Below are 26,564 nucleotides of genomic sequence, written 5' to 3'. Positions count from 1 at the left end.
AGAATATCCCACACGCAGAGAATCACCAAACAAAACCCTAGCCGCCTTGGTACTTATTTCAAATAGAGCTATTTCGAACAGAACCACGGCAAAACACATGCAAGTCCAAACTGAATTGCAGAAAGGGAGTATTGTAATGTTGATGCTACAGTTTCTTCTCACTTGCAGTAGACTTTAAAAAAAAAAGCTTTCTAATTTAAGCTTGAAAACTTGTGGGTCTGAATAGCAACAACAGCCAGAGTCACTGTTAACAAAAGACAGCCCACAGTGTCTTCATCCATTTACAAATTCACGCAGTCATTGTCAAATAGGCAGGACTCTAGACTCTCCTCTCTCCTATTCAACCATCCTGATCATGGTTTTGTATCAGAAGATGTTCTCGTGCTGCATATAATCAGTTTCCAGTTAATAGATCCTTGCTAACCTCAGTCTAGCAAAGGGGGGAGGGGGGAGAGGTGGGCTTAAGCTGGCAGCAATGTATCAGGATTGGTTTGATTAGGAGAATATGCAACCAATGGAAAAGCAACAGTGGAATTTAAGCAGTGTGCCACTCAACTCACTCATCCCCCCTCCCACATAAGGCTATCTTGCTGGCTCAGAAGAGAAGGAACAAAAAAATCATCAGGAAGATTATGAGAAATAAATGAGTCATACATCATTAGAAAATAGCATCTCTGCCATTTGAAGACTAAGGAGATTACAATACACTTTTTTCAGGCATTAACACTAAAGCGCTAACCAAAAAGTTGTATATTACATGGATGATTTAAATGAATTTTAATAGAATTATTCATAGCTTCATCATAGCTTCATTCACTAAGTCATCTCCCCTGCTTTGTTTATAGCAATTCTGTGATATTAGCAGCCCTTTCTTGCACTTCGCTTAGCCGTGTTGTTATAAAAAGTACTTCACAATTATTATCCTTGCCGTAATGATTCTTAATACATTCAAAAGAAGAAGGAAATCTGACATTAGTTGCTTTTGGTAGCCAAGCCAAATATATAAAAACGAGTCTTGGCTGAAATTCCCTGGACTTGTCAATAGGTTCCCAGGTGCTCACAGGGACTTGAGACATCGCTATATACGCTTTCAGTGTTACCTTCTCTGAAACGAGCTGAAGATGAAAGAGTGGTGGTACTACACTTCATTCTGCCAGCAAGCAAATGACATGACAATAGCCTACAAATGGGATAATGATATATTCATAATGAAAGCATTAGATTTTATAGAACCAGAGGCTGTAATGCACATAGACAGAGATCCAAAAGATCAACTCTGCAAGTAGAAATGAGTTCTTCCTTTTCTTACAGTACGGTCAGTAAATGCAAAAGAGCCCCTTGTGCTTTTCAGAGCTTTTTCTTGACAACAGGACTCTTAATGTGCAGAAGCAGATCATGGTCAGAGACTCCTAGTCATGCATAGTTAATCTGCTTTTGTCAGATGATACTTCCTCACATTGTAGGACACTACTCCAAGATTACAAAGCAGAAAACAACACACCAAATTGTTGCTTGTGCACACATGTAAATACGAAATGCACACAGTCTAGATCACACATGCACTAGCAATAGCATACATGTGTCTAAATCATACTTTGTCCACAAGAATAGTTGTAAGTGGGAGTCTGAGTCTTTGTCCTTCATCAGTTCTTCATCTTTCTCAAAGAGAATACTGATAGGCATTCCTGGACCATTTTCAACTATTGTGGTATGGTATGTATAAGCAGAGCAGCAAGCCGATTAAAAAAATAGGCAATATGAATTATTATTAAAATCAACTATTTTAATTATTAGAATCTGTGAATTATTAAATCTCCATCGATTCTGCAACAAAACCCCTCCTTTATTTTTTACATGATGCACGCACAATCAGAAGAAGAATTCACACCTCCACCATAACAGAAGGGGCACTGTCTCTTTTCAGATGGTGTTTGTATCTGAACTTTTTATAAATACTTGCATTAAAAGCCACAGAATGGGTTTTTTAAATTCTCCCTTTAATTAATCAATACAGATATTAGTAAATAGCATCTTTTTATATATAAACTATTTGGGAATATATGTTTCAGCTCAGTGCAGATGGCAATTTAGGTAGAAAGATATGCATGGGGCACATTTGTGGGCTGTTATGTGATGCAGATAGCATATCATGGTTGAGTCTGCAACGGTTAACCTCCACCCATCTGCTTAGTGACATATGTGCACACATCCTAATGTCTGAACACTCTGAATGTCCAGTATGGACACTCCTTTTCTGCATGATGTGAAACTCATATTTCACATGTGGAGGCCCTGGTTCAGACAGAGATTAGCCCCAATGGTTGTATTCACAATTTCTCCATCACATTCATACTTCTATCCAGCTCTGCCATCTCACATGGGTTTCATGAAGCTGCACTGATTTTTCAGGATAATATAGTATTTTTCAGTTTGGGAAGTAGGAATGAACAAACCATTATCTAGGTATTTATACAATTTGACTGTATGTTCTAAATTCTTTAAAATATCTTAAGTAATTTTATAAATCATTTTGTTAGTTTCTCTTCCTCTCATGGCAAAAATTACATTTATATTTTGCTTGGTTTTAGTTATTAGGTTTTTCACCTTCCATTTATTTAAATCCGATTATTTTCAATCATATTTTATCTTACTGGTAGAAATGATTTCTGAATTCTGAAAATTAAATCTGGAGAATGCTAAACAATTGAACCAAAAAATACCAATAAGGATAGACCATCCTTACAACTATCTAGGGAAGACTGGTCCAAAGCCAGTAGGAGTCTGCTCCACTTCCCAGCATAATGCATAGAGCATTATGCAAAGAGGTTTTGAGTGGAATTCTGCTAAGAGGATGCACCTCACCATTACCAAGTCCTCCTCTAGCCTATTGCACAATATCAAAATCAGTTCCTCTGAAAGAGCACGTGAGTCTATTGAATCTGCAGATGAATGATAATTGAGAAAACTCAGACCCTTCCCTTCTTTTAGTTAGTGGGTGTTCTTGCTCAAGTTTGGATCCACCCTGTAGCTGAATATGACATGATATACTCAACCTTATGCTGCTAAATGAATTTTGAGAAAATTAGGTTAGACACCAGAACATTGTGCTGGTGAAAGAGTGTGAAATCTTTGCCCAAGACTTAAAATGTCTGTGACTGATTGCTTCACAGATATCTTTTTCTTTTTCAGCTCCATTTTTCAAACTGTTTGCCCCTGAGGCAATATTAGGTGCTTAGTAATTACTCCCAAGATGATCATCCCTATTTATAAACTCTCCTGAAATCTGCTTCAAAAGAATTGGGATTACACAAGATGTCTGAGGGTAAGCCACAAGGTGTGAACAAGGCCTGGAAATAATTCAGAAATAATATGACTTTATAGCAGAAAGCCATGAGCAAGAAAGAAGGCTATGAGAAAACTCTGGGGGGATGGTTGTGTACGTGCAAGAGATATAGAGAGAATAGATATATTTGTGAAGCCATCTAGTTTGAAACAATAAAAATGAACAGCTTCTTTTCTTTTTGTGTGCAGTAATTTCAGAAATTGAAGATGATATGAAAGAAGTTTTAGGACTTTAAAAATAGAAATGTAGCATTTAGTGGTTTATGCAAGTATGCCTAGAGCAGTAATTCAGTCTAGACTCAGTGCTATTCTGGAAAGTTAATATTTCATTCAAAATGAAAATGTTCATCTTATTACTGTTACATAGCATGGCAATTTTAATATGATCATCATGAATTTTCAGAAATCTAGCAGTGCCACAGTGATGTTCACCATACTGATACAAATGTAAACATGGGACTTGTCACAAAAAAATGCCATGCAATTTAACAGAGCAAGCAGATTATACATCATCCTTTCTTGTGAAAATGCTTCACCTGTATCAAAATTTTTGTAGCATTTTTCATAAGCATATAAATGACCTTTAACTACATTTGCATAGATATGCAAGTTAAAATCAGCTAATGTACTTGACTCAGCCCTGGAAATGTTTAATGCATTTTGCTCTACTAGATGTTGTTTGTTACAGACTTAATTATACCTAAATCATCCAAACTAGTCACACAGAAAAACCAACAGAAAATGCAGAATGGTCAAACCATTTTGAAGTGACTGATCAGTTATCACTGTTGTTTTTGCCAAAACAATTTAGCAGCTAGCAATTGTGAAACAATTTAAAAACCCAACGTTTAGCAGACTTAAAACTAGGATAAACATTATATTTGTATTTTAATTAAAATGATTTAGGTAAAATTATCCATTTTGTTCTTAAATATTTACGCACAGTCATTTCAGTACAGTTATTTACCATTTGCTAGAGAGTGGCTGGTCTTCCCTAATAAATGCATAAAAGTATCCAGTCTCAGCGTTGTGTGAAATTGGACTACTACGTTGTCATCTTCATTCTGCAATGAAGTGACCTAGTTTTGCCAACAGCTATCCTTTAAAATGGTACCTTAAGTTGGCATCAACCAACATGATGAAGGATTATGTCCTATTACTGTTTTTACAAATGGCAAGTCAATGATTGCTTTCCACAGAGAGATTACATTGCTTAGTGGGAATGTAGATCGTATATACTCAAAAGAATCCTTCCTGAAATATGGGAAGTTGATACAGTTCATGTCAATAGTATGTTGCCTAGATATTACATGGTGCAAGACGCAACTGCATGAACCATCATGTCTATTAGGATATTAATATGAAATGGCCACTTCCATCTCTCAGATGATTAGTTATCTCTATGTTACAATCTCGAGTAAGTACGTAATGCCTCATGTGGCGCAGAGTGGTAGGCAGCAGTACTGAAACTGAAACTCTCCCCACAACCCAAGTTCAATCCCAACGGAAGCTGGATTCTCGGGGAGCCGGCTCAGGTCGACTCAGCCTTCCATCCTTTTGAGGTTGGTAAAATGAGCACCCAGCTTGCTGGGGAGGGTGACGACTGGGGAAGGCAAAGGCAAACCACCCCGCTATAGTCTGCCAAGAGAACGTTGTGAAAGCAGTGTCCTCCCAAAGGGTCAGACATTTCACCCTTCATGCTACAATCTCAAGGGGACCAGGTAAAAGCCTGTGTAACATGTGGACAGGCTCTTAAATACCCTTACCTGATGCATGACTGAAAGCATTTGGCTCCTAAGAATATCTGATAGGTAATTGATGGACCATATACTATGGTCCAATAGAGTTCAAAATTATATTGGGAACTCTGTATCTATTGAAGGTGTCCTGTTGAAGGCCCATGAAGCAGAGTGAGCCAAATATGTAGCTTTTAAGAGAAAGAAGCATGAACAGGAATTGAATTTGGGCTTTCCTACTCCAGCAGTCCAGTTCTATTTTAAACGTATATGCTTTTGTAACAAATCATGTTTGGACAACTGCTCCCCAACCCACCCCATCCTAGCTTTAGACTGGGAAAACAAGGGATATCAGAATGGTATTAGCGGATAATTATTTTTCCTTCTTAAATGGCACCATTCCTCTTGTCCTCATTTCTCTGAATAAGACATAACCAGATCAAACTCTACATGAATCCAGATCCAAGGCTGACTTTTCTAGGACTCAGCACTATGCTAAACAGGGACTGTAGAAAACACCGAAAGACACCTGATCAAATCATCAGCTGCATCTCCCCCGCACACACCAAAGCCCCCGTTTGATGAAACAGATTTTCTCTTGAAGCAGCTGACAAAGAGTACAAGGCTGATTAGACTGCAAGGTGCTGCAGAGCTCAACTGTAAGTAGCTTCAAAGATAAGAGATGCCTCATAATTAGCTAACAGGGATGGGCAAAGCTTTAAATGAGGCTTCACTTCACCAAAGCTTTGACTGAGACATCTCTTTGAAGCTGCTTTGCAAAGCAACATGCCTCCTGCTTCTAAAGACTTAAGGAAAGATACTACATTGCTTTGTTTCCGTGATGTGTCTGGGTGGTGGAACTGCTGGTCAAAGGAGGGCAACACTGAGCATCCCCTGCCAAATTAGATATAAGAGGAGGAACCTCAGAGATTGGGGTTTGGGAGGAGCAGGTAGAAGGACAGGTCTAAGAAAGAGTCAAGAGTCCAATCCTAGGAATGTCTCCCATTGCAAAGAGACACAGTTAGCAATAATTTTAGGGCTAAAGTAGACTAGTATTGAGAAGATATAGATAATTTGCAGAAATAAGCAAACCTGCTTTAAAACACATTTTTAAAAGTTATTTAATAAAAGAGAATTTGTTAAAAGTCAATATGCTAACCAAGTATCTGTGCTATCCTATATCTCCCCCACATTAGTTAGCTAATGTCTAAACCCTCAAAGGGATTTAGCGATGGCAGCAGAACAAAAGAATAATAAAAGAAAAGGTCTCTGTGAGAAGGAGGACCTGCAACAGCATCCCACAAGCAGCCTCCTCCAGTGCTTCCAAAGCATGTTTTGTTCCTGGAAGTGCCAGAGAATTTGGCTGTTTCTGTGTGTGTGTGAGAGAGACACAAATAATCGCAGTGAAGCAAACTGTGTCATGGCTCTGCCTTGACAAGGCAAACAGCACCACCTCTGCAGTGCAAAACTCCTAATGAAAGCAGATGTTGACCACCACCACAGATCTGCTAGCTAAGCCTATCTCATTTTATTTTAAAAAGCAGCCAGTTATATCTGCATCATTCTGAAAGATCATCTTTCCTATTATGAAGCTATAGAAATTAGCTTCTGCAGAAGAACCCTTCTGAAGATGCCCCCATATTGTGTTCATCCAGCACATGAGAGCTTTTTCCTGTACCACTATGTAGGACACTTTCCTTTGGGAGTTGCCCTGGTCCCCAATCCTTTTGCTTTTAGTAGAGTAGCCAAGATGCTTCTCTTTCATCTGTCTTTTAATTGTTTAGCCTTAGTTTTAGTCTGGTTAACATTTTTTATTCTGTATGCTGTAGTTTAAATACATTGGGCAACCTCTGGGTATTTAATTGAGTTGAAAGCAGAATGAAAAGAAAGAAGTGCTGCATTGCAACCTGGCATTTAATTTAATTTTTTTGTCTGGCCTGGGGAGTGCTCTCTACTCATCTACCAGGTTGCTGAACTTACACACTTACCTAATTTTTAGAGAGATTAAAAGAAAGGTTGGAAATAGGCCTCTAAAGATACTACCCATACTTGTAAATTCAGCAGGCTAGGATTATTAGTTATTAACATAAGAATATAAGCAGTGGTCTCCTGGATTGGACCCCTGGCCCACCTAGTCTAGCAGTCTGTTCTCACAGTGGCTGGCCAACTGCACGAGGAAGCCACTAATCTCCCAGCAGACGGCCTTCAGAGGCAGTCCCACTGCCATCAAGGCTAATTGATCCCTGTGACTTCCATGAATTGGTCCGACCCTTTTTTGTAGCCACACCACATCTCCTGGAGTGAATTCCAAAGTTGAATTGCATGTTGTATACAGTATATAAAAAAAAAATTTTTGTCTGTCCTGATTCTTCAGGGATTCAATTTCTTTGGGTGACCTCTGGTTCTAATATTTTGGGAAAGTTAAAATAGCTTTCCCTTATCCACTTTATCCACACCATGCATTATTAATCACATGGGTAATGGCACTGCATCTGAAATACATAACCATCACAGCCAGATTACAGGTGCTTGTAACATACATACATACATACATACATACAAACAATAATAGTACTAATTTTACTTCTTGATATTGGGCATCTCTACCTCTACTAAAACCCTACGCTTTTAATGAAAGAGCAAAATCAGGGGGAAAGAGAATCAAGAAAACGTGGCTTTTGTGATTAAAAAAGCAGCAGTCAGAATGAACAATTTTTACATTCTATTTATCATCTTATTATATGTGTGTATCTTTCATCAGTAACCTGTAGGAGAATTTACTGTCTTTCAAGGCAGATGAATTAAATAATGAAATATTTTTAAGACTTGGAAAAGTACAACCTTAAATAAATTACTTACTCTTTTTTCTCCTATGTCATTGTCTCCTGCAGAATCTTTGCCATCAACTGTATCTCTCACAGCCACAGCATGCTTCTTGTTTGCGGGCTCTCTGTTTAAAGTTGTATATCCTATGTGTTCATAAATAGGATTTATGGTCATCTTGGCAATGTATTCCGCTGCCTTGGTTTCAATATAAAGGGTGATCAATCCATCTGTCACCAGGTCGTGGATAGACTCAAAACGTTTTTCTCCAACAAAGTGTTTTCCATCATAGTAGAGTCTGAAGTTTCTAGTTTGATTTCCAAATCTGCCTCAATGGAACAGAACAATATATATAAATATATTAAAAAACAGACAAGTTTGGGCACAGTTTTCTCTGAAAAACTAAGGCTAGTACATTCTCTCTGTGGTGTTTATATGCAGGATACAAAATGGTTGGTCATTGGCTTCAATTATCAGCTTCTGCTGCTCTGCCCAAATCAGAGCCTCATTAAAACCATGGACCTAAAGCCAAAGAGATGTTTGGTCCTGAAAGACATGATTTGTCCTTAGGTTACTTAATGGTCTTGAAGAGAAACTGAAATGCACTTTAAAAAAAAAAATGCTTTTTTGCTTTTCTGTAAAAAGAAAAGTTGCCATAATAAAGGTTTCTCTGTCGCAAAATATCAGTGCCAAAATTTTATGGAGATCTTTATTTCTAGCCCTGTTGTCTTTTTGGAGGAAAAGGTCTTATAGTATACAGTTGCACTCAAGTGCCAAAAATGACACTGGGTGGAACTACTGCCAGATGTGCGATGAAGTAGGAAAAAAATCACAAAGACAAGCCTTCTCCATTTGAGATTGAAGACCAAGGACTAACTCTGTATAAAACTCTGTATAAAAGCTACCCTGTGTTGTGCTTGTTTAGCCTGAAGTTTAAGGAAATCTTTGTAATAAAATAAATATGTCAACTGGAAGCTGATTCTGCAGTCTGAATTGGCCGTTACATATTTCTTAGGAGTGACACTTTTAGATACAAAATCTAAAATCTAATTTTGTATCTTAAGATACACAATTTTTGTATCTATGGAATATTCCACTTAAATACTGGAACCCTAAATTGTGGATGAATATGGCTAGAAATTATCTACAGGCTATGAGATGACAGTCCACACTATGTTTTCTTTCCAAGAGGAAACAAATGAAAAAAAATCCACCAGCCTTTGCTGATTACTCCAATGCCAGTCACCAGCCAACTACTAACAGACTCCATAAATATGAACAATACTTCTTCAAAGCACTTATTTTGAGAAAGTATCAATAAAATCTCATTAATTCAGATCCACTTGGTTTGTGTGATGTAACAGTAAGAGTTTCTGCCTATATCCATGGCTGACAACAGAGCATAAAAATCTACCATATCTCTTGCAATCCAGAAATCCAGGGGAAAAGTTACTGTGGATGTCCTACATTGCCATAGTATTCCTTCATCTCTAGCAATCATGGAGGTGGGAGACATTTCACAAAACAATTCTGCTACCCACTATAGCACTGTCTAAAAATCTTCCGATGATGCTTCACATCATAGAAACATTTCCAGTGAAGTTTTCACACACCGATCAAATTACATGTTAGGAATGTAATTGTTGTTTTTCTTTAAAGTACATGGCCTATTTAAGAAATAGTACTTGAGGGTGGGCAGAAAATCACATGCTGCCCCCAGTGTGCCTTGAATGAACATCTGGTTACAGCTGCTCTATGCTACACTGCATGGGTAGTGATTAGTGGTTTTCCTGCCTCAAAGCAGAATATTACAAACCGCAGGAAAAGCTATTACCAATTGTCATACAGAACAAGTGCCAGGGCAGTGCTTGGAAAGTCTGGGTGCTTGGTCCAATCATTTTTTCCCCTATTTTTTCCCCCAAAGGACTGTAAATGCAGCAGAGATTCCATTTCTCTTGAAGGCAATGTACTGGTGGACCAGATTCAGGTGCTGTATAAATGCAGTGTGTGTGTGTGTTTGTGTGTGTGTGTGCATGAGAGAGAGAGAGAGAGAGAGAGAGAGACAGAGAGAGAGAGACTTGTCTGCTGTGGGGCTTCTTGGGTACATTTCCAAAATAATATACAAAATGTCAGCCAGCTGACCTAGCAACCACTAGATGGCTGCAAAGAGTTTTTTCTCTTTGCAGCCATCTGTAGTGGTGACCCAAAGTTGTGCACCTGAGATATAGCTGCTGGGTGAGTGTTGAAGCTGCAGCTGAGCAAGGGATTGGGTTGTGGATGGGTATGTTGATAGGTTGACCTATCCTTCAAAATACAGGAAAAAGAGTGGCTGCAGTAGCCAGAGTTCCAATCTCCCTCAGAGCCAAAGCAATAGTAAACTCAGAGTAACCCCCTGTACATTCCTCACCACATTGTATACAGACAGCACCCGAGACAACATTTTCCACAGCAGGGCATGAATGGAACTGGCAGTCAAAAATAGGAGTGGCGCAATCAAACTAGTGACCACTCTAGGTTGATCAGTTAATTGAGCCCTTAAATCAAACCCCACAAAGAAAATGGCTACGGAAGACAGGGTTCTGGTCTCCTTTACAGCCACAAAAGCATACTAGAGCAGGCCTAGAGTTCAATGAGTGGATGGAAGGCGGCAGTTCCACAGCAACCTGCCAAGCATATTGTCAATCCCAACTACATCATCTCAAATCTCCTCCTCCATATACCCTAGGTTGTCCATATGAAAGGCCTTGTGCTGGTGTAAGAGGAAAAACACCTCTTCTGTACCAGAACACCTAAAGCTGTCTTTGGGCTATCTCAGCAATGGGCTGACAATGAGATGGAGGCAACACTGTGAGGACACATCCCCTATGAATGGTTAGCAGTATGAATGAGCCCAGATATAGTGAGCAAACAGAGGCAGCTGCTCTGATTTTGTTTTTTTCTAAGCAGGAACATAGTTCATTCCTCAAGCCACACAGATTCCTGTCACAATGCCCAAAGATGGTAAGCAAGAAAATGTAGGTCAGAACAGAGCTTTGAAGAGCTATCATTGCAGGGTGTAGGTTTCCCAGATGGGGAGAAGTGTTTAGATGGGGTTGAGTTCTGGCAGTGTGTTCAAAGCAACAAGAAACTTGCTGTAACAGAGGCCTCATGGGACGGTCTAGGCCTGGGTAAGCTTATTAAAGAAATCTCTCCATTTGAACATAGTATGTTTTTGAAGCTGTATCAGGAAATCCTACTCAAGTTTTTTGTTTGTGATTCAGAAGAATCTGGGATGTCTGTAATACTAAGGCAAATATGATTAAGGCTTTCAAGCTGGTTTCCAACCCTCAGATCAGTGAATTTTGGCAACACCTCAAATCCTGAATGAACAATTCTATCAGCTGTTGATACAGGTGATGTTGTTGACCTGTTCAGAGGGTTCCTTTAGTAGTTCGGGTTGGAGATACGAAATTACCACAAAAGTTTTCTGATCGTCTTCAGAAGGATAATATGGCCATGGTATTCTTGTTAATTTTATCATCTTAGCTCTTAACTGGAACAATGTGTGGTCAACAAACATGTTAATATTTTTTTACTTAGTTGCAACATTTTATAAATTTTCATATTTTAATTTTGTTAACGTTGTATAATGCACTTGTAACAACATTCTGAATGTGGCAGATTTGAGGCACTATTAGGTGAGAACTTTCACTGCATGGCAGAATGAAGGATAAAATCAGAGAAGGAAAAAACAGACTGACAATTATATGGCAATATCTGACTCCAACACAAGCCTGTGTGTACATGTGCCCACATGCACATATATATTTAGTGAAAAGACTGCTTCTTCTCCAAAGTACTGTATTTGTTCTGTATGCCATTCAAGTTCCAACCTATAATTCCTGCTCTTTTATCTACTAATAAGCAAGCTTTTTAAAAGGTGTTTGACAAATTAAGCAGAGAAATTGGAGATCTCCCCCCCAAAAAAATTTACCACTGATCTGGCTTATTGTATTGGAAGGTTATAAAGAATAAGAACATTTTCAGCCTATCCAGAGAATATAGTCTGTCAGAGGTGTTGGAAGTGAAAACTCTTGAGTAGATCTCAAGATACATATAAATCGTATGCATAGTGCTATTATTAAATTATGCCAATAATGTTGCTATTTCCTAAATCAAATACCAATTTCCAGAAAAGTTTAATGTTCATTAGTTCTATGTGTATCAGTGCGTACGTGCCCCTGTGTTTTCATTACCTCAGATCAAAGTGAATAGGAAAGTTCCATATTTTCAACAAAAATATACTGGGGGCATGGTTATATTTCCCCTTATACAATAATAAAGGATTTTTAAAAATAGAGAAACACATAAGCACACAAATTAGCTGTGACCTTCAGATTAATGATTGACTTGGTTTTTCAAATGTATAGAAAATGGATTTGATAAAATAAATTAATCTGTCTATGTCAAACCATTAAAGATAATCCGTTGGAAAAGTAAGGCATGGGTCTTGGTAGACGTGTTGGAGGACAGGCGCTGGAGCCCCTTGTGGGTATATGGCATGTCTGTCTTGCTGACTGGGGTTGCCATCTGGTTATTGCTATTGTTATATGCTTTTGTATATTGGTCTTTATGCTGTGAGCCACCCAGAGACAGTCAGAGTTGGGCGGTGTCCAAGTTGAATAAAATAATAAAATGAAATAATGAAATAATAAAACAGACAGCATTAACACCCCCCCCCCAGTTATTATCTCAGTTGATGTTTCCCACCTGGCAATCCACTGTTGGTTTACATTACAGATTTATTATATAGATTAAAATGTATGATACATACATACATACACACACACATCTACTGTATATATGTACATGTAAGTATATTAAGTGTACTATAAAATATATATTAAGTATGTACTACCAACTTTTACTGACAAAGTTTCACCATGATTAACAAAACAGCTTTCACCACATTTTATCTGAACTAATTTAATTTTTTTTGTCATCAAGAAATGTAACTCTTCCACATTTTGGAAGTCTTACTATGTCATTTAAGAAATGAGAAGCATTGTGACAGTTCTGTTTATTAAACAGGAAAGTAAGCATAATATAATTGTATATACTTTATGTCTTAATAGGGAGGGCTAAAAATATCATCCCAGAAACATATAAAGACTATGGCATTGTCTTCAAGACATTTTCAGTGAACTCGTATGCTTATTTGGAAACTAAAATAAATGTCTTAGCTGTATTAACAGTTGCTTGCAGTTGCTGTCTGGCTTTTATAGCTGACCAGAAGAATGAATACAGCCCATAAACTGGGAGATGACATTCTGGCTTAAAAAAAACAAATTAAGTCCTTGCATCCTGATCTTCTGACTAAGCAGTGGGAGTCAGGAGGATTTTCAAAGCTCACTTCTTTAGAGACAAACCATCTGGCTGCCAAATTCCTTTTTATTCCAATGTAAAAGAGCAGAGTGAAGGGCGAAATGACAGCAGAGCAAGCCTGCCAGAAGGACAGAAATGAAATGCTACAGTCTCCTCCCACCAGTGATTCCAACTGGAGAGAAAATTGGGCATAGGATGGGAATAAGACAGAGGAAGTGCTTCATATTTCTCTGGTACAATTTTTTTTTCCTGTAGGATGTGGCTGTAACTTGTGGTATCACTGAAAGCCTAGAAGACTGGAGAAGAAGGAAGCCTTGAGGCATTTTTTCCCCTCAATATTTCCCTGTAACATTTCTTTTTTACAATTACACCTGAAACTTTGCACACACACATACAGAGCATTCAAAAGATGAAGTTTTATGATCAGTGCTTCTGTCACTTTGTTAATGGCAAAATGCTCAAAACTTCAAGCAGCCTATCAACAGAATGGCTTAGTCAGGCTCAGAAACAATTTATCCACTCTGGCTGCCCCAGGCACAGATACCTTCCTGAAATAATTACCTGCTATGCCTTCAATATGAAAACACAAACTTTTTAGTTCAATGTTAAAAAAACAAGGCAGCTTTTCAGTAACTTCAATGTAATGTTATATTATATTAAGGTCACTTCCGTAAGGTGCTTGATTTTTAGTCAGCTTTCTGGGAAAGAGGGATGCTCCATCATGGCCAATCAAGGCATTGTTTTGCATGAAAGTTCCTTTAGAAGTGAAGAGTACTAAGATGATTAACAGGATGGACTGAAACATGGAATACACACACACACACACACACACACACAGAGTACACACACACACACACACACAGAGTATATCTACAGTATATATATTCTTATATACCATGTATTATATGATACATATAAGTTGACAGAATATGTATAATTATAATTCAGATCAAATTTTTACAAACAGCTAATATCAGTTTCTCTTTACATTGTAATATTTCCAACAACGTAAGAATGGATTGCCCACATATGACCTCCACATTCTCCAAACTACATACAAGCTTTCCAGATTCATTCACTCTCAGTTCAATCCATGGTACCATTACTCCAGCAACATTAGGACAGAGTAATTTACAATTTTTATAGCCCTTGAAATGACTAATAAAATCTGATTGTTAATCAAGAAACACAACATCTGTCTTCATCTATTTTATACAAATGTTAAGGCACAATAATTTTGATACTCAACTATTGGCAAAACACTGTTTATCACATCTGAAGGTCTTCAACTTTGCAATCAAATATTAATCTACCATTGGGAATAATGCAAAAATCAGGCCAGGAACCAATTGCAAGAGCAGGTGCATGTTAATTTAAAATATTCCCTTGTTTCCTTCCCCAACTCAGTCCATTTCAAAAGAAAATGATGTGTCTTTATTAGATGAACAAGTGATTGAAACTACTGTCACATCCCATGTCAAGGACAATCTCTGTTTGAATGCTACAGTATGTATTTTTGCATACTCCAAAATGAAGAAAGATAGAAATAAAAGCTATACTTTAAATGTCCTTGATTTTTTTTTCATTTTTGTGAGGCTTGCATAATGTATAAGCCAACCATCCATCCCCAAAATGTGAAGATCTAAATGAACTATAGAATGTCTACATCGACTGTACTAATTACTAACATATTACACTGGATTTAAAATGAAACTCTTGCTTTTCAATAATCTGTTTTAAGTTATGTTTTATTACCTGCCCACAAAGTATTACATGCTTTAAAGTTTGTGAACCCTTTTGAATTTTCAATATTTCTGCATAAATATGACCTAAAACGTGGTCTGTTTTCCACGCAAGTTCTAAAACAAAATAAAGAGAACCCAACGAAACAAATGAATAAAAAGCATTATACTTGCTCATTCAAGTACTGAGAAAAATGATTGAAAAAGGGTTCAGAAACTTTTAAGCACTGCTGTATATAAACTGTGTGAGCTGTGAAGATGTTGAAGGAAAACAACTGGACACAACTGAGTGGATCAAAAAAAGGAGGCTTGTGTTTGCAAGCAAAGGCAGAAGCCAGCCTCCTCCCACAGCCTAGAGATTCTATAGCCCTGCTAATGCATGTGTTAGTAATTTGCCCTTTTTTATTCCAACTCATTCGGAATATGCCCAATTAACCAGAATAATTTGAAAATTATTTTAGAATAATCTCTATTTTTATTCTCACACTAACTGTTTTTGTTTTATGCTTATTTCAATATGAAATTCAGTCAGTATCCAATTGGTATCAATGGAAGCAGGACTTGCCTGTCCTAGCCTGCACTATGGGCCTTCCCAATAATTCCTACTAAACACAGTACAAGGAAGGATTAATCCTCTGATTTATAAATATTGTGTAAGCACACACTGCAACATCCAGAGCAAAAGGGTAAGATTGTGGGGACAATTGCAGGACTTAAATTTCCTAGGGATTCTGCCAACCAATTGGGCGGGGGGGTGGGCGGGAGTCCACATCCTAGTGGATTGGGATCACCCCTAGTGGGGTGAATTTGACTGATGGAAGAGCTCCAGAAACCCCTCCCATTTCAAAAGAATTTCGTGAGGTTTGAAATCTCTAAATTTGCATTTCTTCTCCCAGACAGACTACTCCTTGCATCTACAGCTAGTAAAACTGTTGGCGGGGCTACTGACTGATACCTCACAGCAAGTTCTTGTGATTGTGTAGGGGGTACATAAGGTATACGTGCTACGGAGTAGGCCTTCTGTGACCTTGATAGTTATGCTGTTTCCAAAACTCCTTTTTCTTCCATGTGTGTGCATCATGATGTGTGACATGAGGCATAAGTCTTCACATATTAATTTCCAAATACTGTTGGTTATTTTAGATGAGGGGTACAGACACAGAAATATTTCTGGAGATTCTGAAGCCAGGGGAGTCGGGAGAACTTTTCCTGATTTTTCTTGGAAAAAAATGAAAGTTGTAGGGAAAATAGAAACACATGAAGTACTTATATGTGCAACATCCTTTACAGATTTAAGTTCACTTTGCTATGTTAAAAACATAAACTACATTTTGTATATATGGGTTTATTCATACAATTGTCTTGTTCTGCATGTCTGTTATGTATAAAAGTATAATTTAGTCAGACAATAATTTTGTATACCAGTTTAATTTACTTTAAAATGATAATTTTTATGACAAATGGAACTATAAACTCTAAGAAGCCTACTCTTGATTTGTCACTTTGACAAACTGGCAAAAGCTAAAGTTGAAGACAGAATAAAGCAACATAATAATGAAATAGAGTTACGTATTATGGGGTTAGATTTGTATATATTTAGCTTTTTAAGAAAAACAGTTAAGAATGGGGAAAAACAAGATGATTCACTGCACAAAAATTGTGTTTTTTGATGATGTCTCTTCAGTTTTATTTTTTGAGCTATCACTACAATCAGCAGTTTATTTGGGTCTTTTGGCCAACCACCAGCAGCAGCAGCAGCAGCAGTTGCTGCTGCTTCTGGGACAAAAGACCTTACTTTTATCCTCTTGATAGACTTGTAATTCTGATACTCGAAGGACAAGTTTATTAGGACAAGTTTCTCTACTCTTTTATATGTTAGTGGCTGAGTACAATGCTGATTCTTTTGATTAAAGTCTTCCCTTACAAATTGTAAGAAAGCATTTGGGAGGAATAAAGGATAGCAATATATCAGTATTTTGTCCTATTACATCAGTAATTTGTCCCATACATGTAAAATAAAACATTTCATTGGATTTTGTACAGTTGCTTTACAGCTAGTGGCATTCTACTAACTATACTCAAACCACAAAACAAAAGATAACACTTCTCTGAAGTCAAGAAATTGTATTGCAAATCTGAAGTATAGTGTTTTTAATACATGTATAAAGGAAAAATGTGGGCTCCTTTTTTGCTAGCTATAAATCTATTCAACAATAAAAATTGCTGCTATACATACCCTGAGTCCTTACTTGGTACAGAGAAACAGAACAGCAGAACACTATAAAGCTGCTCCCACTAAAAATAATCGTTTTGCAATATCAATTAGTGCCATGTCAAGGCCCCATAGGGTCAGGCCTGGAAACAGTCAGTTGGAAGAGCAAGAGGCAAGTGCCTAGACCAAGTTAGGTCAAAGTCAGCAAGACCAGAGGCAGACTTGTAGATGAGTAAGGCAGATAGGTTCCAAAAGTTGGCAACCTAGGGGAGAAAAACAGAGCGAAGGATGTCACAAAATTCTGTATAGCTACTCTTGCAATAAGTTAACCAGGAGGAGGAACCAAGCCTGAACCCACAAGTATATGATGCCAGTCAGCTCCCTGTCGGTAGCCCTAATCCCATGACTTGGCTCAGCTTTAATGTGTTCCACCCAATCTTCCATTATGGTATGTCACAGCTGCAAAGCAACTATCAAGCCAATAGGTCCTTCTGCTTGAGAGCTTCCTTAGCATGCAGAAAGTTAAGCTGGGGCTCTGCTGCCAGGGTACTCTCTGGTTTGAGTCCCCTGGTGCCTTACAGTCCAATTCTTTTCATTTGTGGGTACTAACTATAGTATTTCCTGGCAAGAAGACTTACGAGAGGGAGCTGATGTTGCCAAAACCTCATAGCAACCCCACCATTTGTGCTCTCTCTGAGCTATACAATTCTCTTGACTTCAGTTGAAGTGGGCAGATACTTGTTTCACTGGAATGGATAACGGGATAAAATATGTCCTGAACGTTATGGACATTTGTAAAAAAGCCAGGTGGCCTGATCTAAATAAAACAAAACAAAACAAAAAACCCAAAGACACATTCATAAAATGATCCCAGCAGATCTAGAGGGGGCCAGGAAGGGAATGACTGTTGAAATGCTTACTAAGATAGAGAGAGATTAAGGGCCTTTTCTTCCTTTGAAATATTCCCTTTTCTGCAAATAAGAGAAAACTCAGCAGGAATGAGCCCTGTTGAAATATATTATAGAGTCTCTGACTCTCTTGCTAGTAATTGCTAAAGATGTGGGGGCAGGTGGAAGTATGTTGCTAACACAACAGCAAAGGATGATGTAGGAGTTCTGGCCGAAACAAGGCAGAAATTATAATAAATGACAGACTGAAGTGGGAGTCAGCAGCAATGGGAATGAGAACAGGAACGTAGCAAGAACCATATGTGAAGAAAAAGAGACTGTAGTCAGAGGGAGGGAAGTGGTCAGGTAATTCATTCTTCATTAACTTTAGAAGATCTTTACAAAAGCAGACTAACATACTAGCTATAGTATTAAAGCTCTATTTTGCAGAATGGAAGGCACACAGAATTTTCAAAGGCTTTTTCATACACACACACACACACACACTCCGTTCAATTGCACTTGATTTTCAGAGACTGCCTGGACAAGTCCCTACAGTTTTCTTGGCAAGGTTTTTCAGAAGTGGTTTGCCATTGCCTCCTTCCTAGGGCTGAGAAAGGGTCTGGCTCAAGGTCACATGTACTACACAGTAGCAAATCTGGGACTGCCATAGATTTGCACATTTATAAGGAACTGTACCCTGAAAAATACTGAAGTATTTCCAAATAATATAATTTTATTACATATTGAATTTGTTATGCTGATGATTACTTAAGTATTGTGGTGGTGTAGAATAATGTACATTCGGCATCTTAAGTTTTAAAGTGTCCTCAGAGCTACCTGACAGTATATAATTTTAGGGCTCTGCTATCTCATAGAGGAAAAAGATCAGAGAAAATTGTCAAGAAAGAGAGGAACTCCAAGGACGTGTGGTGAGGACACAGAATAGCCTCTGAGAACATCCGGCAAGAAGGGTTACCATATAAGCAATAGCAGCCATCAGCTACAGCATTATCTTAGGCTTCTCCTTCATACAATTACATGCATAGCATATCTGTAGTTTTTAGGGTCTGAATCTCCTGGGTTCCTTTCAGAAAAAAAAAATTGCAATTTGACTTACATAGTAGGCCACTTATGGCTATATGAAGTCCCCAGGAAAATAAGTGGAGAAACATACTTTTGTGAGTTCTCAAGGAAGAATGGATTGGGATAGAAATAGATCCATAGGGCCATTGTTTTATTTCTGAATTTTACATCATCCATCTACCAAATACAGCTGGGAGAAGGAATTTAAGCCTGAACATGTAATTCTGACTTTTGAGTTTTTTACATGACACATCAGCTAGAAATATCAATAGATTTTCTTGGACCACTAAGGCCAAACACTATTGCCTGTAATCTTCCTAGATTAAGCTGTAGCTGCTTTAGAAAAATATATTTGATCATTCGAACTAGGGTCTTGTGATTCCTACTTCATTATCCAGTCCTGAAGATCAATATTTTTCTATCCCCCAAGCAAACAACCGCTTCTGGTTTTGGCTGTTGCATCTTCATGTTAAATTACCCTACCTTTCCTGCCCCCCCCCATCATGGAGTTCAAAGAGTGAGTCCTATGATGGTCTCCAAACCAGGCTTCTTTTTATAACTAACCTCTACTCCCTCTCCTTCAACTATCTCCCTGGACTTGCTTCTCTAGCTCTCCAGCAAATCCATATCAGCACTTCTGCCTTTCTTTCGTGGCCTCATAAGGACACAGGTAAAACTCTTCATGTGAGAAACAGCTGCCCAGCCAAAGCCCTCTGGCTTGACTCAGTGGTGGCCTATCTCTGTGGCGTTACCCTCAGCGGTCACTGTTTGCTAATATTCCGTGTCACTTGCGGAACAGCTGGGAGGAATCATTTGCAGCGAAAATCAATCCACATAAAAGCACCTTGTCTTTAATCTCTTTACAAATAAGTCTCGAGTGTCGCCGTACCACTTACATTGAAAGTTTCAAACGAAGTTTCCAATCACACGGGTTTTCCCATGTCACACTGCAGCGCCTTTCTTTTCCTGTGACGCAACCGCCGGCCTTGAAGGAAAAGCGACCACGGTAACCAGCTAAACACGGCTGAGCTGAAGTGACAGCCGCATCAGCCATCATCTCCGAAGAACACAGGGCGCCCTTCAACACCTCCCACCTCCATTTCTCCCGGCTCTCCTTCTTATCTTCTCCCTAATTGAGCAAGTTTCCAGCCACAAGATTGACACTGGAGGTGATGTGCTCTTGTTCTTATCGTCTGTTATTGGTCTTAGCGTTAAGCAGGCCCTGCTGTTTGGTCGACTTTAAAGGCGTATTTAATACCCTCTGGAATTAATTAGGAATTTCCCGTTCCTTTTAGCGGTAAGGAATTTCTAATTTGCATTAGAATGTGTCCCCTTATGCTTTTATTCTCACTTCTAGCACGGATACCTGTGCAGTAATCTGCTTGGGCTAGTTTTTCTTTAACCTTTTATTAAATGCCACTTCTGGGATGCAGATCACTAACTGGCAATATTCTTATTTAATATTAATATTTAATAAAACACATGCTCTTTTTTTAAAAGGTAAAACAAATTTACTCCTCCCTGGTTCTACTATCTTTGGGGAAAATCTGATAAAACCCATATTCGCTTTGAATCCAGCCTGTTACAGCGACGTTGAGATCTAGGCCCTGTGCAGCGACTATTCATGCCTGCTGACCCCATCCCCTGCAAAAGAGGCTTGCTAGCTTTGCTCACCTAGGCTAACAAATGCTGTTATCCGAAATACAACCTTATTTTTCTTTCAGTTGCAAGTGGGATTTGGATTCTCTGCTTTGGTTATTTTCAAATGGTCACTATATCGAGCCGATCGCTTAAATTCAGATGTTTGGATATGCGTATTTTGACACAGCATTGCTGTAATATGAGAGCACATCAAAGCTGGAATATAAAACGACTTTATTATTATTAAAGCTACTGTCTATGAAAGCTAGATCACACGAGTCACTAAAATCCATCTCTCAAAACAAATGACTTAAAACACTGGTTATGGGAATAGTATAAGCACTTAATCTGCAGGCTGAGCACAGAGGTGCAATATTAAAAAACAGGCAAAGGGATAAAGAGGATGCAGTGCTGTTTTATATACATAGAACTAAAATCAGCATAGGCTTTATAGGCGGAAACCTGAATTTATTTAAGCATTTTTACTGCAGTTCTTCACAAAGCTGGACAGTTCTGGACTAAAAGGACATAAAACATATTCTTCATAAAACCATGTTTCAAATTTCAGTCTTAAACGACACTAAAAACCACAATGCTAGCACGCACGAAAGACACAAGCGTGGAGCTCAAGCTGTGATGAAGTTGGCCTGCTTTGTCTCTGAAACTTTTAACTTATATGTTTATGATATGGCCAAAAAGCTGTATGTATGTATGTATGTATGTATGTATGTATGTATGTATGTATGTCTGTCTGTCTGTCTGTCTGTCTGTCTATCTATCTATCTATCTATCTATCTATCTATCTATCTATCTATCTATCTATCAAATTTAGTCACCGCCCATCTCACTCAAAGAGTGACTCCGGGCAATTTACAATAAAGAAAGATGGTATTATAGAAGGAAACATATCCACTGCCAGGATGGAACTTGCTGTGATGAGTGCTTCTAACTACCATCACAGTGTATACTTGATGATCAATGACTACTCTATAATTGGAAATAGAGGAACAAAGTAAGTTTGGATTTCAGTAGGATAAACAAAGAAAAGTACTACAGAATTTCTTCCTGCTTGTATTAAAATATATTAAACATGTTTATATGACTATCAGGACAGAGAATCTATTCACAATATACATTCATATATTCACAATACAGTCATATTTTCCTGTAACATTACAGTATGAATGCCTAGCATAGGTAGTCCTCAACTTATGACCATTTGTTCAGCAACCATTAAAAGTTATAGCGGTGCTGAACAAAAGAGACTTACGACTAGTCCCTGAAGTTACAGCTGTTGCAATGCCCCTGCGGTCACATGATCAAAATTCGGGTGCTTGGCAGCCCACCCACACTTATGACCGCAGGGGTGCTTCAACAATCCCCCACCGGTACCTTTTTGCCCTCTGCTGCCCAGCGCTCCACCACCCCACCTGATTTTCGCCATCTTCTTGCTCCTGCTGCTGACGAGGTGTGCCTGGCCTGGCCCTTCATGAGGCAGTTGCTGGCTGCACAAGGCTTTCTTTCTCAGGTCGCGCATGGTGTTTTCCTTGCAAGACCTGGGGAATATGGCCTCACATGGCCAGCAGCTGCCTCACAAAGTGCCAGGCCAGCTGGGGCATTGGAGCGCAGGGTGGCAAGGGTGGCTGTGGCTTTGCAGTGTGCTGCTGGGGCTGAGCTTCCACGGAGCACCAAGAAGCCCCTTTGCGCCGCGCTGCTGGGGCAGGTTGGGGCTGGGCTTCCACAGCATGCCAAGCAGCCCTTTTGCACATGCTTTAATGCCTTCGCCGTGCCATTCTGCCAGCTATCCTTCTTTTCCTAACACCTCAAGCACAAGAACAGAAATAGGACAATTCTGACCACTTCGAAGTGAGTGTGCTTGGAGTTCGTTTTGCGAGCCCTTGAGTAAAGCTTTGCTCCCCTTCATTTGTCTGCGCAGCTGTCTTCTGCTCCAGTTCCTAGCACCAACCTTTTGCCTTTTGTGCCCAGCCACCACGGCCAAAGCAGGTGGCTGGGCCTCACTGTTTTGTCGTTTACTTTTTGGACGCACAGCTGCCACGCTACCCTGGGCACTCCATCTTCTCTGGTGAATGCCCCAGCCTGGCCTAGCAGCGCAGTGCAAAGAAGAATGCCAGCCAAGGGGAAGGCCCAAAGCGGTTTTGCCCAATGGGAAAGCATCAGGGGTTGACTCAGGGAGCCACATACAGGAAGTGTTCACCAGCAGCTGGGCAAACAAAGGAAGGGAAGGGAAGCTTTCTGCGGAAGCCCAGCTCCAGCCCAACCCAGCAGCGTGTCATGAGTACTGATGGTGAGCAGGTGGGGGCCTCTATCCAGGGGGGAAAATGCATGCGTAGTACTGCGGAGTTAAGCAGCCATTCAAAGAGACACAGATCAGACCCGCCTTGACTTTGGGGTTTACCTGTCTGGGTTTTTCCCACGCTTCTTCAGTTTGTTAGGATTTTCTGTCTAATGTAGCAGTAATAAAACACTAGAGACCTATTCCTTGTCTCAGTGTGGTTCCTGACTGTTAGGACACAGCGTGCCGCAAGGGGGCTTCTTGGTGTGCCATGGCTCTGGGGCTGCAAGAAGCAGCCCCTGAACCTCAGCATCATATGAAGCCCAGCACCAGCCCAGCCAAGCAGAGTGGCACAAACAGGCTTCTTGGCCCCAAGGGCCAGGCCAGGCATGCCTCAGCAGCAGCAGGAGCAAGAAGACGATAAAGGACAGCTGGGGCGGCAGAGTGCAGGGTGGCAGAAGCCCCAGAGCCTCAGTGTGGCAAGCAGCCCCAGAGCCGCGTGGTTCTGGGGCTGCTTGCTGCCCTGCAAGGCAGGGTGCAGGGTGGCCAAAAGGCAGAGATGGGGGGCAGATAGGCAGATAGGGGGAGTTGGAGGCAGTCCCTTACCCTACTGAGGCTCGGGGCTGGGAGGGACCAAGCCCGGAATGGCTTGGATTGGGGTGGGTCCTCATCTAACAACCAGTGAAATTCACTTAACGATGGCAATGGGGATTGCCGGGATTGCTGTCACTAAGCAATGCAGTCACACGAGGTCTTGCTTTACGACCACATCACTTAGCGATAGAAATTCTGATCCCAGCTGTAGTCATACCTGTACCATAACATGTTCCTGTTGTTACAAAGTATTTAAACCATAAGAAATGAAAAGATTGCATTGCCAGGTTCCATTGCTTTCAAGGCTTAATAAATCAGTACATTTTATTAATACTACCACATTCTCAAAATTATTAGTAAAATAATTTAATGGCACAGTCTTATGAAGGAAAGAAAGGAAACTTAAGACTCCAAGATGAAGAGAATGAAGTAGGGAAGTAGAGGAAGTGAAATGCTCTAAACCGAAAGAAAGTAGATGCTTTCTGTTTCCTTCCTATTGGGAGGGAAAAACACATTTGAAAAGATGGACATTCCAGCTGTCGAAGGGTATTGTTCAAAGATCAAAACTATTTGTAATTCACTAGTGCACATAAGAAAGGGATAAATGAAAGGAATAGTAGTTGCCCATTTCACACACACAAACACGACTATTCTAGGCAGATCAGAGCAAACTTTAATGTATTTTCACCCAGTGTACTATTTCTCACAAGAGGCAATCTGAAGAGTCAGCTTAGGTAAGCCCATCTGCTGGCAAAAATGCAAGAATTTTCTTGTTCTTCAACAACAGGAATTAAACTGATGACAATTAGAATGGTCTTCATTTGATGAATCAGACATGTTATGTTATGTCATGTTAAAACACATTTTAAAAAACCAAAAAAACAGACCCCCGCCCAGTAACTCTTCCCACACACACATAAAACAGCAGCTGGGGTAAAAACAGATCCATAACATAACCGATGCACAGGCTCGACCCTGCCTCCTGACCCGCAGGCCCAGTGACGGAACCAGATCTTTAAGGCCTTGTGGAAGGCCAACAGGTTTGGGGCCAATTTGATCTCTGTTGCCTGTATAATTTCATCAAACTATACCCAATTGCTTATTTGTAAGCAATAAATAAGATACACATGCCTGAAATGAGTTATGTTTCACAGCTATACAGCAAGGTGCTGCACAGATGATCATTCCTTCTTGAGAAAATCCAGAAGCGCTGTTACCACCAAATTCATATTTTGCCCAGGCTGCCCAATGCAGGTATGTATCATAAAATGTTAACACGTGAGTGTGAATCCTTATTTGTTCAGCTGAGCAGAAGGCAGAGAGAAATGTGTGCTTGCCTACCTACTTGTCTGCACACAGATAAGTAATGACCTGAATTTTAAAAGCATGCAGCCCTTAGGGGAAAATTATTGCCTACTTGTCTTAGAGCAACTTTTCAATTTCTAAGGATCCCAGTTCAGAAACGATTGATCTTTAGCAGGAATGAGATGACTTGGCTCACAAGTCTTACCCAGCACTAAGCTCTCCCACATGCAAACATTTAAAAAATGAATCACGTTTTTTTTATCCCAACCGCGATCCAGAATGTCTTTGAAAAAACCAAAAGCATCAAATAGATAGGCATAATTTTCAGCATTACAGATAGTCCTCCCCTAATGACCACAATTGGGACTGGCAACTCCATCGGTAAGCAATGTGGTCATTAAGTGAGACATCATGTGACTGCAATGGACTTACGACCTCACTTCCACTGTGGTCGTTAAGCAAATCACCTGTGGTCATTAAAAGAGACATCACATGACCATGGCTCACAATTTTACTGCTGGCTTTTCCACTGATTCTGCTTGTCAGAAGCTGGCTGTGGAGTGCACAAATAGCAATCATGTGACCGTGGGGACACTGCAACGGTTGTAAGTGCAAGGACTGGTTGTAAGTTACTTTTCCAACACCACTGTAACTTCAAACAGTTGCTAAACAGGGCAGTCATTAAGCAAGGACTACTTGTATATATCATGTTTGTCCCCATATTCTATCATGTAAACATTGCTTCAGAGCAATCTGAATACAGTTGATTTATGTGTAGAATTATTTTTAAACTGGGTAATAGGACAGAGAACTGCAATTCAGAACTCTCCCTACAGCCTTAGAAAGACAGGAAAATAAACAGGCTGATCAAGAACCCAAATTCATCCCCAGAGACCAATGTGAAAGTAATGACTGAGCAGGATAGACAAATATGTACAAGGGGCAGGAGAACACAACTCTGTCCATCCTTTCTTTGTTCCTGACCTTGCCAGGTTTAAAGTGGATTTCCTACTCACAATCATTTGAATGAGAGTAAATGTCTTATACAATTAGGAATACTGCTTTGTTAGGGCTGTTAATCATGTGAAAATTTTAACTGACTTCAGGTAAATGCAAATAGAAGTTTCTTTCAGATCTCCCTTTCACTCTCGGCATCAGAAATAATCTATTACCAATCAAATCAAAAATACTATATTTCCACGGCAGATTGTGCACAAGGATGGTTACAGTAAGTTTTAAAAAAGCATGTACTACAGGAGTTCACAGCAGGATGAAACTCATTTAAGATGGCAGTTCCATCAGAAAACAAAGAGTCTCCAAAATTTCAATGAGAAGCAAGTTCAAAACAAAACAAAACAAAACAAAACAAAACAAAACAAAACAAAACAAAACAAAACAAAACAAAACAAAACAAAACAAAACAAAACAGATGACTGAGAAGAATTCAAAAGCCAAAAACATGTAGCTTGCAAACACGTGAATGACTTAATCAAGAGTCTTTACCATGCATAACAAACCACTAAGTTTCACACATGGATG

The 26,564-nt window shown here is 39.4% G+C and overlaps 1 protein-coding gene across 1 annotated transcript in view; it reads right to left on the bottom strand.

Annotated features, from left to right (window-relative positions):
* Positions 1–26,564, bottom strand: part of CHN1 (chimerin 1) — a 115,408-nt gene that overhangs the window by 30,646 nt on the left and 58,198 nt on the right. Inside the window, exon 6 of the mRNA XM_063318154.1 lies at positions 7,938–8,226. Within this exon, the coding sequence (XP_063174224.1) occupies positions 7,938–8,226 (289 nt within the window). The remainder of the gene's footprint in view (positions 1–7,937; positions 8,227–26,564) is intronic.

Source organism: Candoia aspera, chromosome 1, assembly GCF_035149785.1.
Source record: "Candoia aspera isolate rCanAsp1 chromosome 1, rCanAsp1.hap2, whole genome shotgun sequence".
In the NCBI taxonomy this organism is placed as follows: domain Eukaryota; kingdom Metazoa; phylum Chordata; class Lepidosauria; order Squamata; family Boidae; genus Candoia; species Candoia aspera.
The sequence above is the reverse complement of the archived record's forward strand: the minus strand, read 5'-3'. Positions and strand labels throughout refer to the sequence as shown.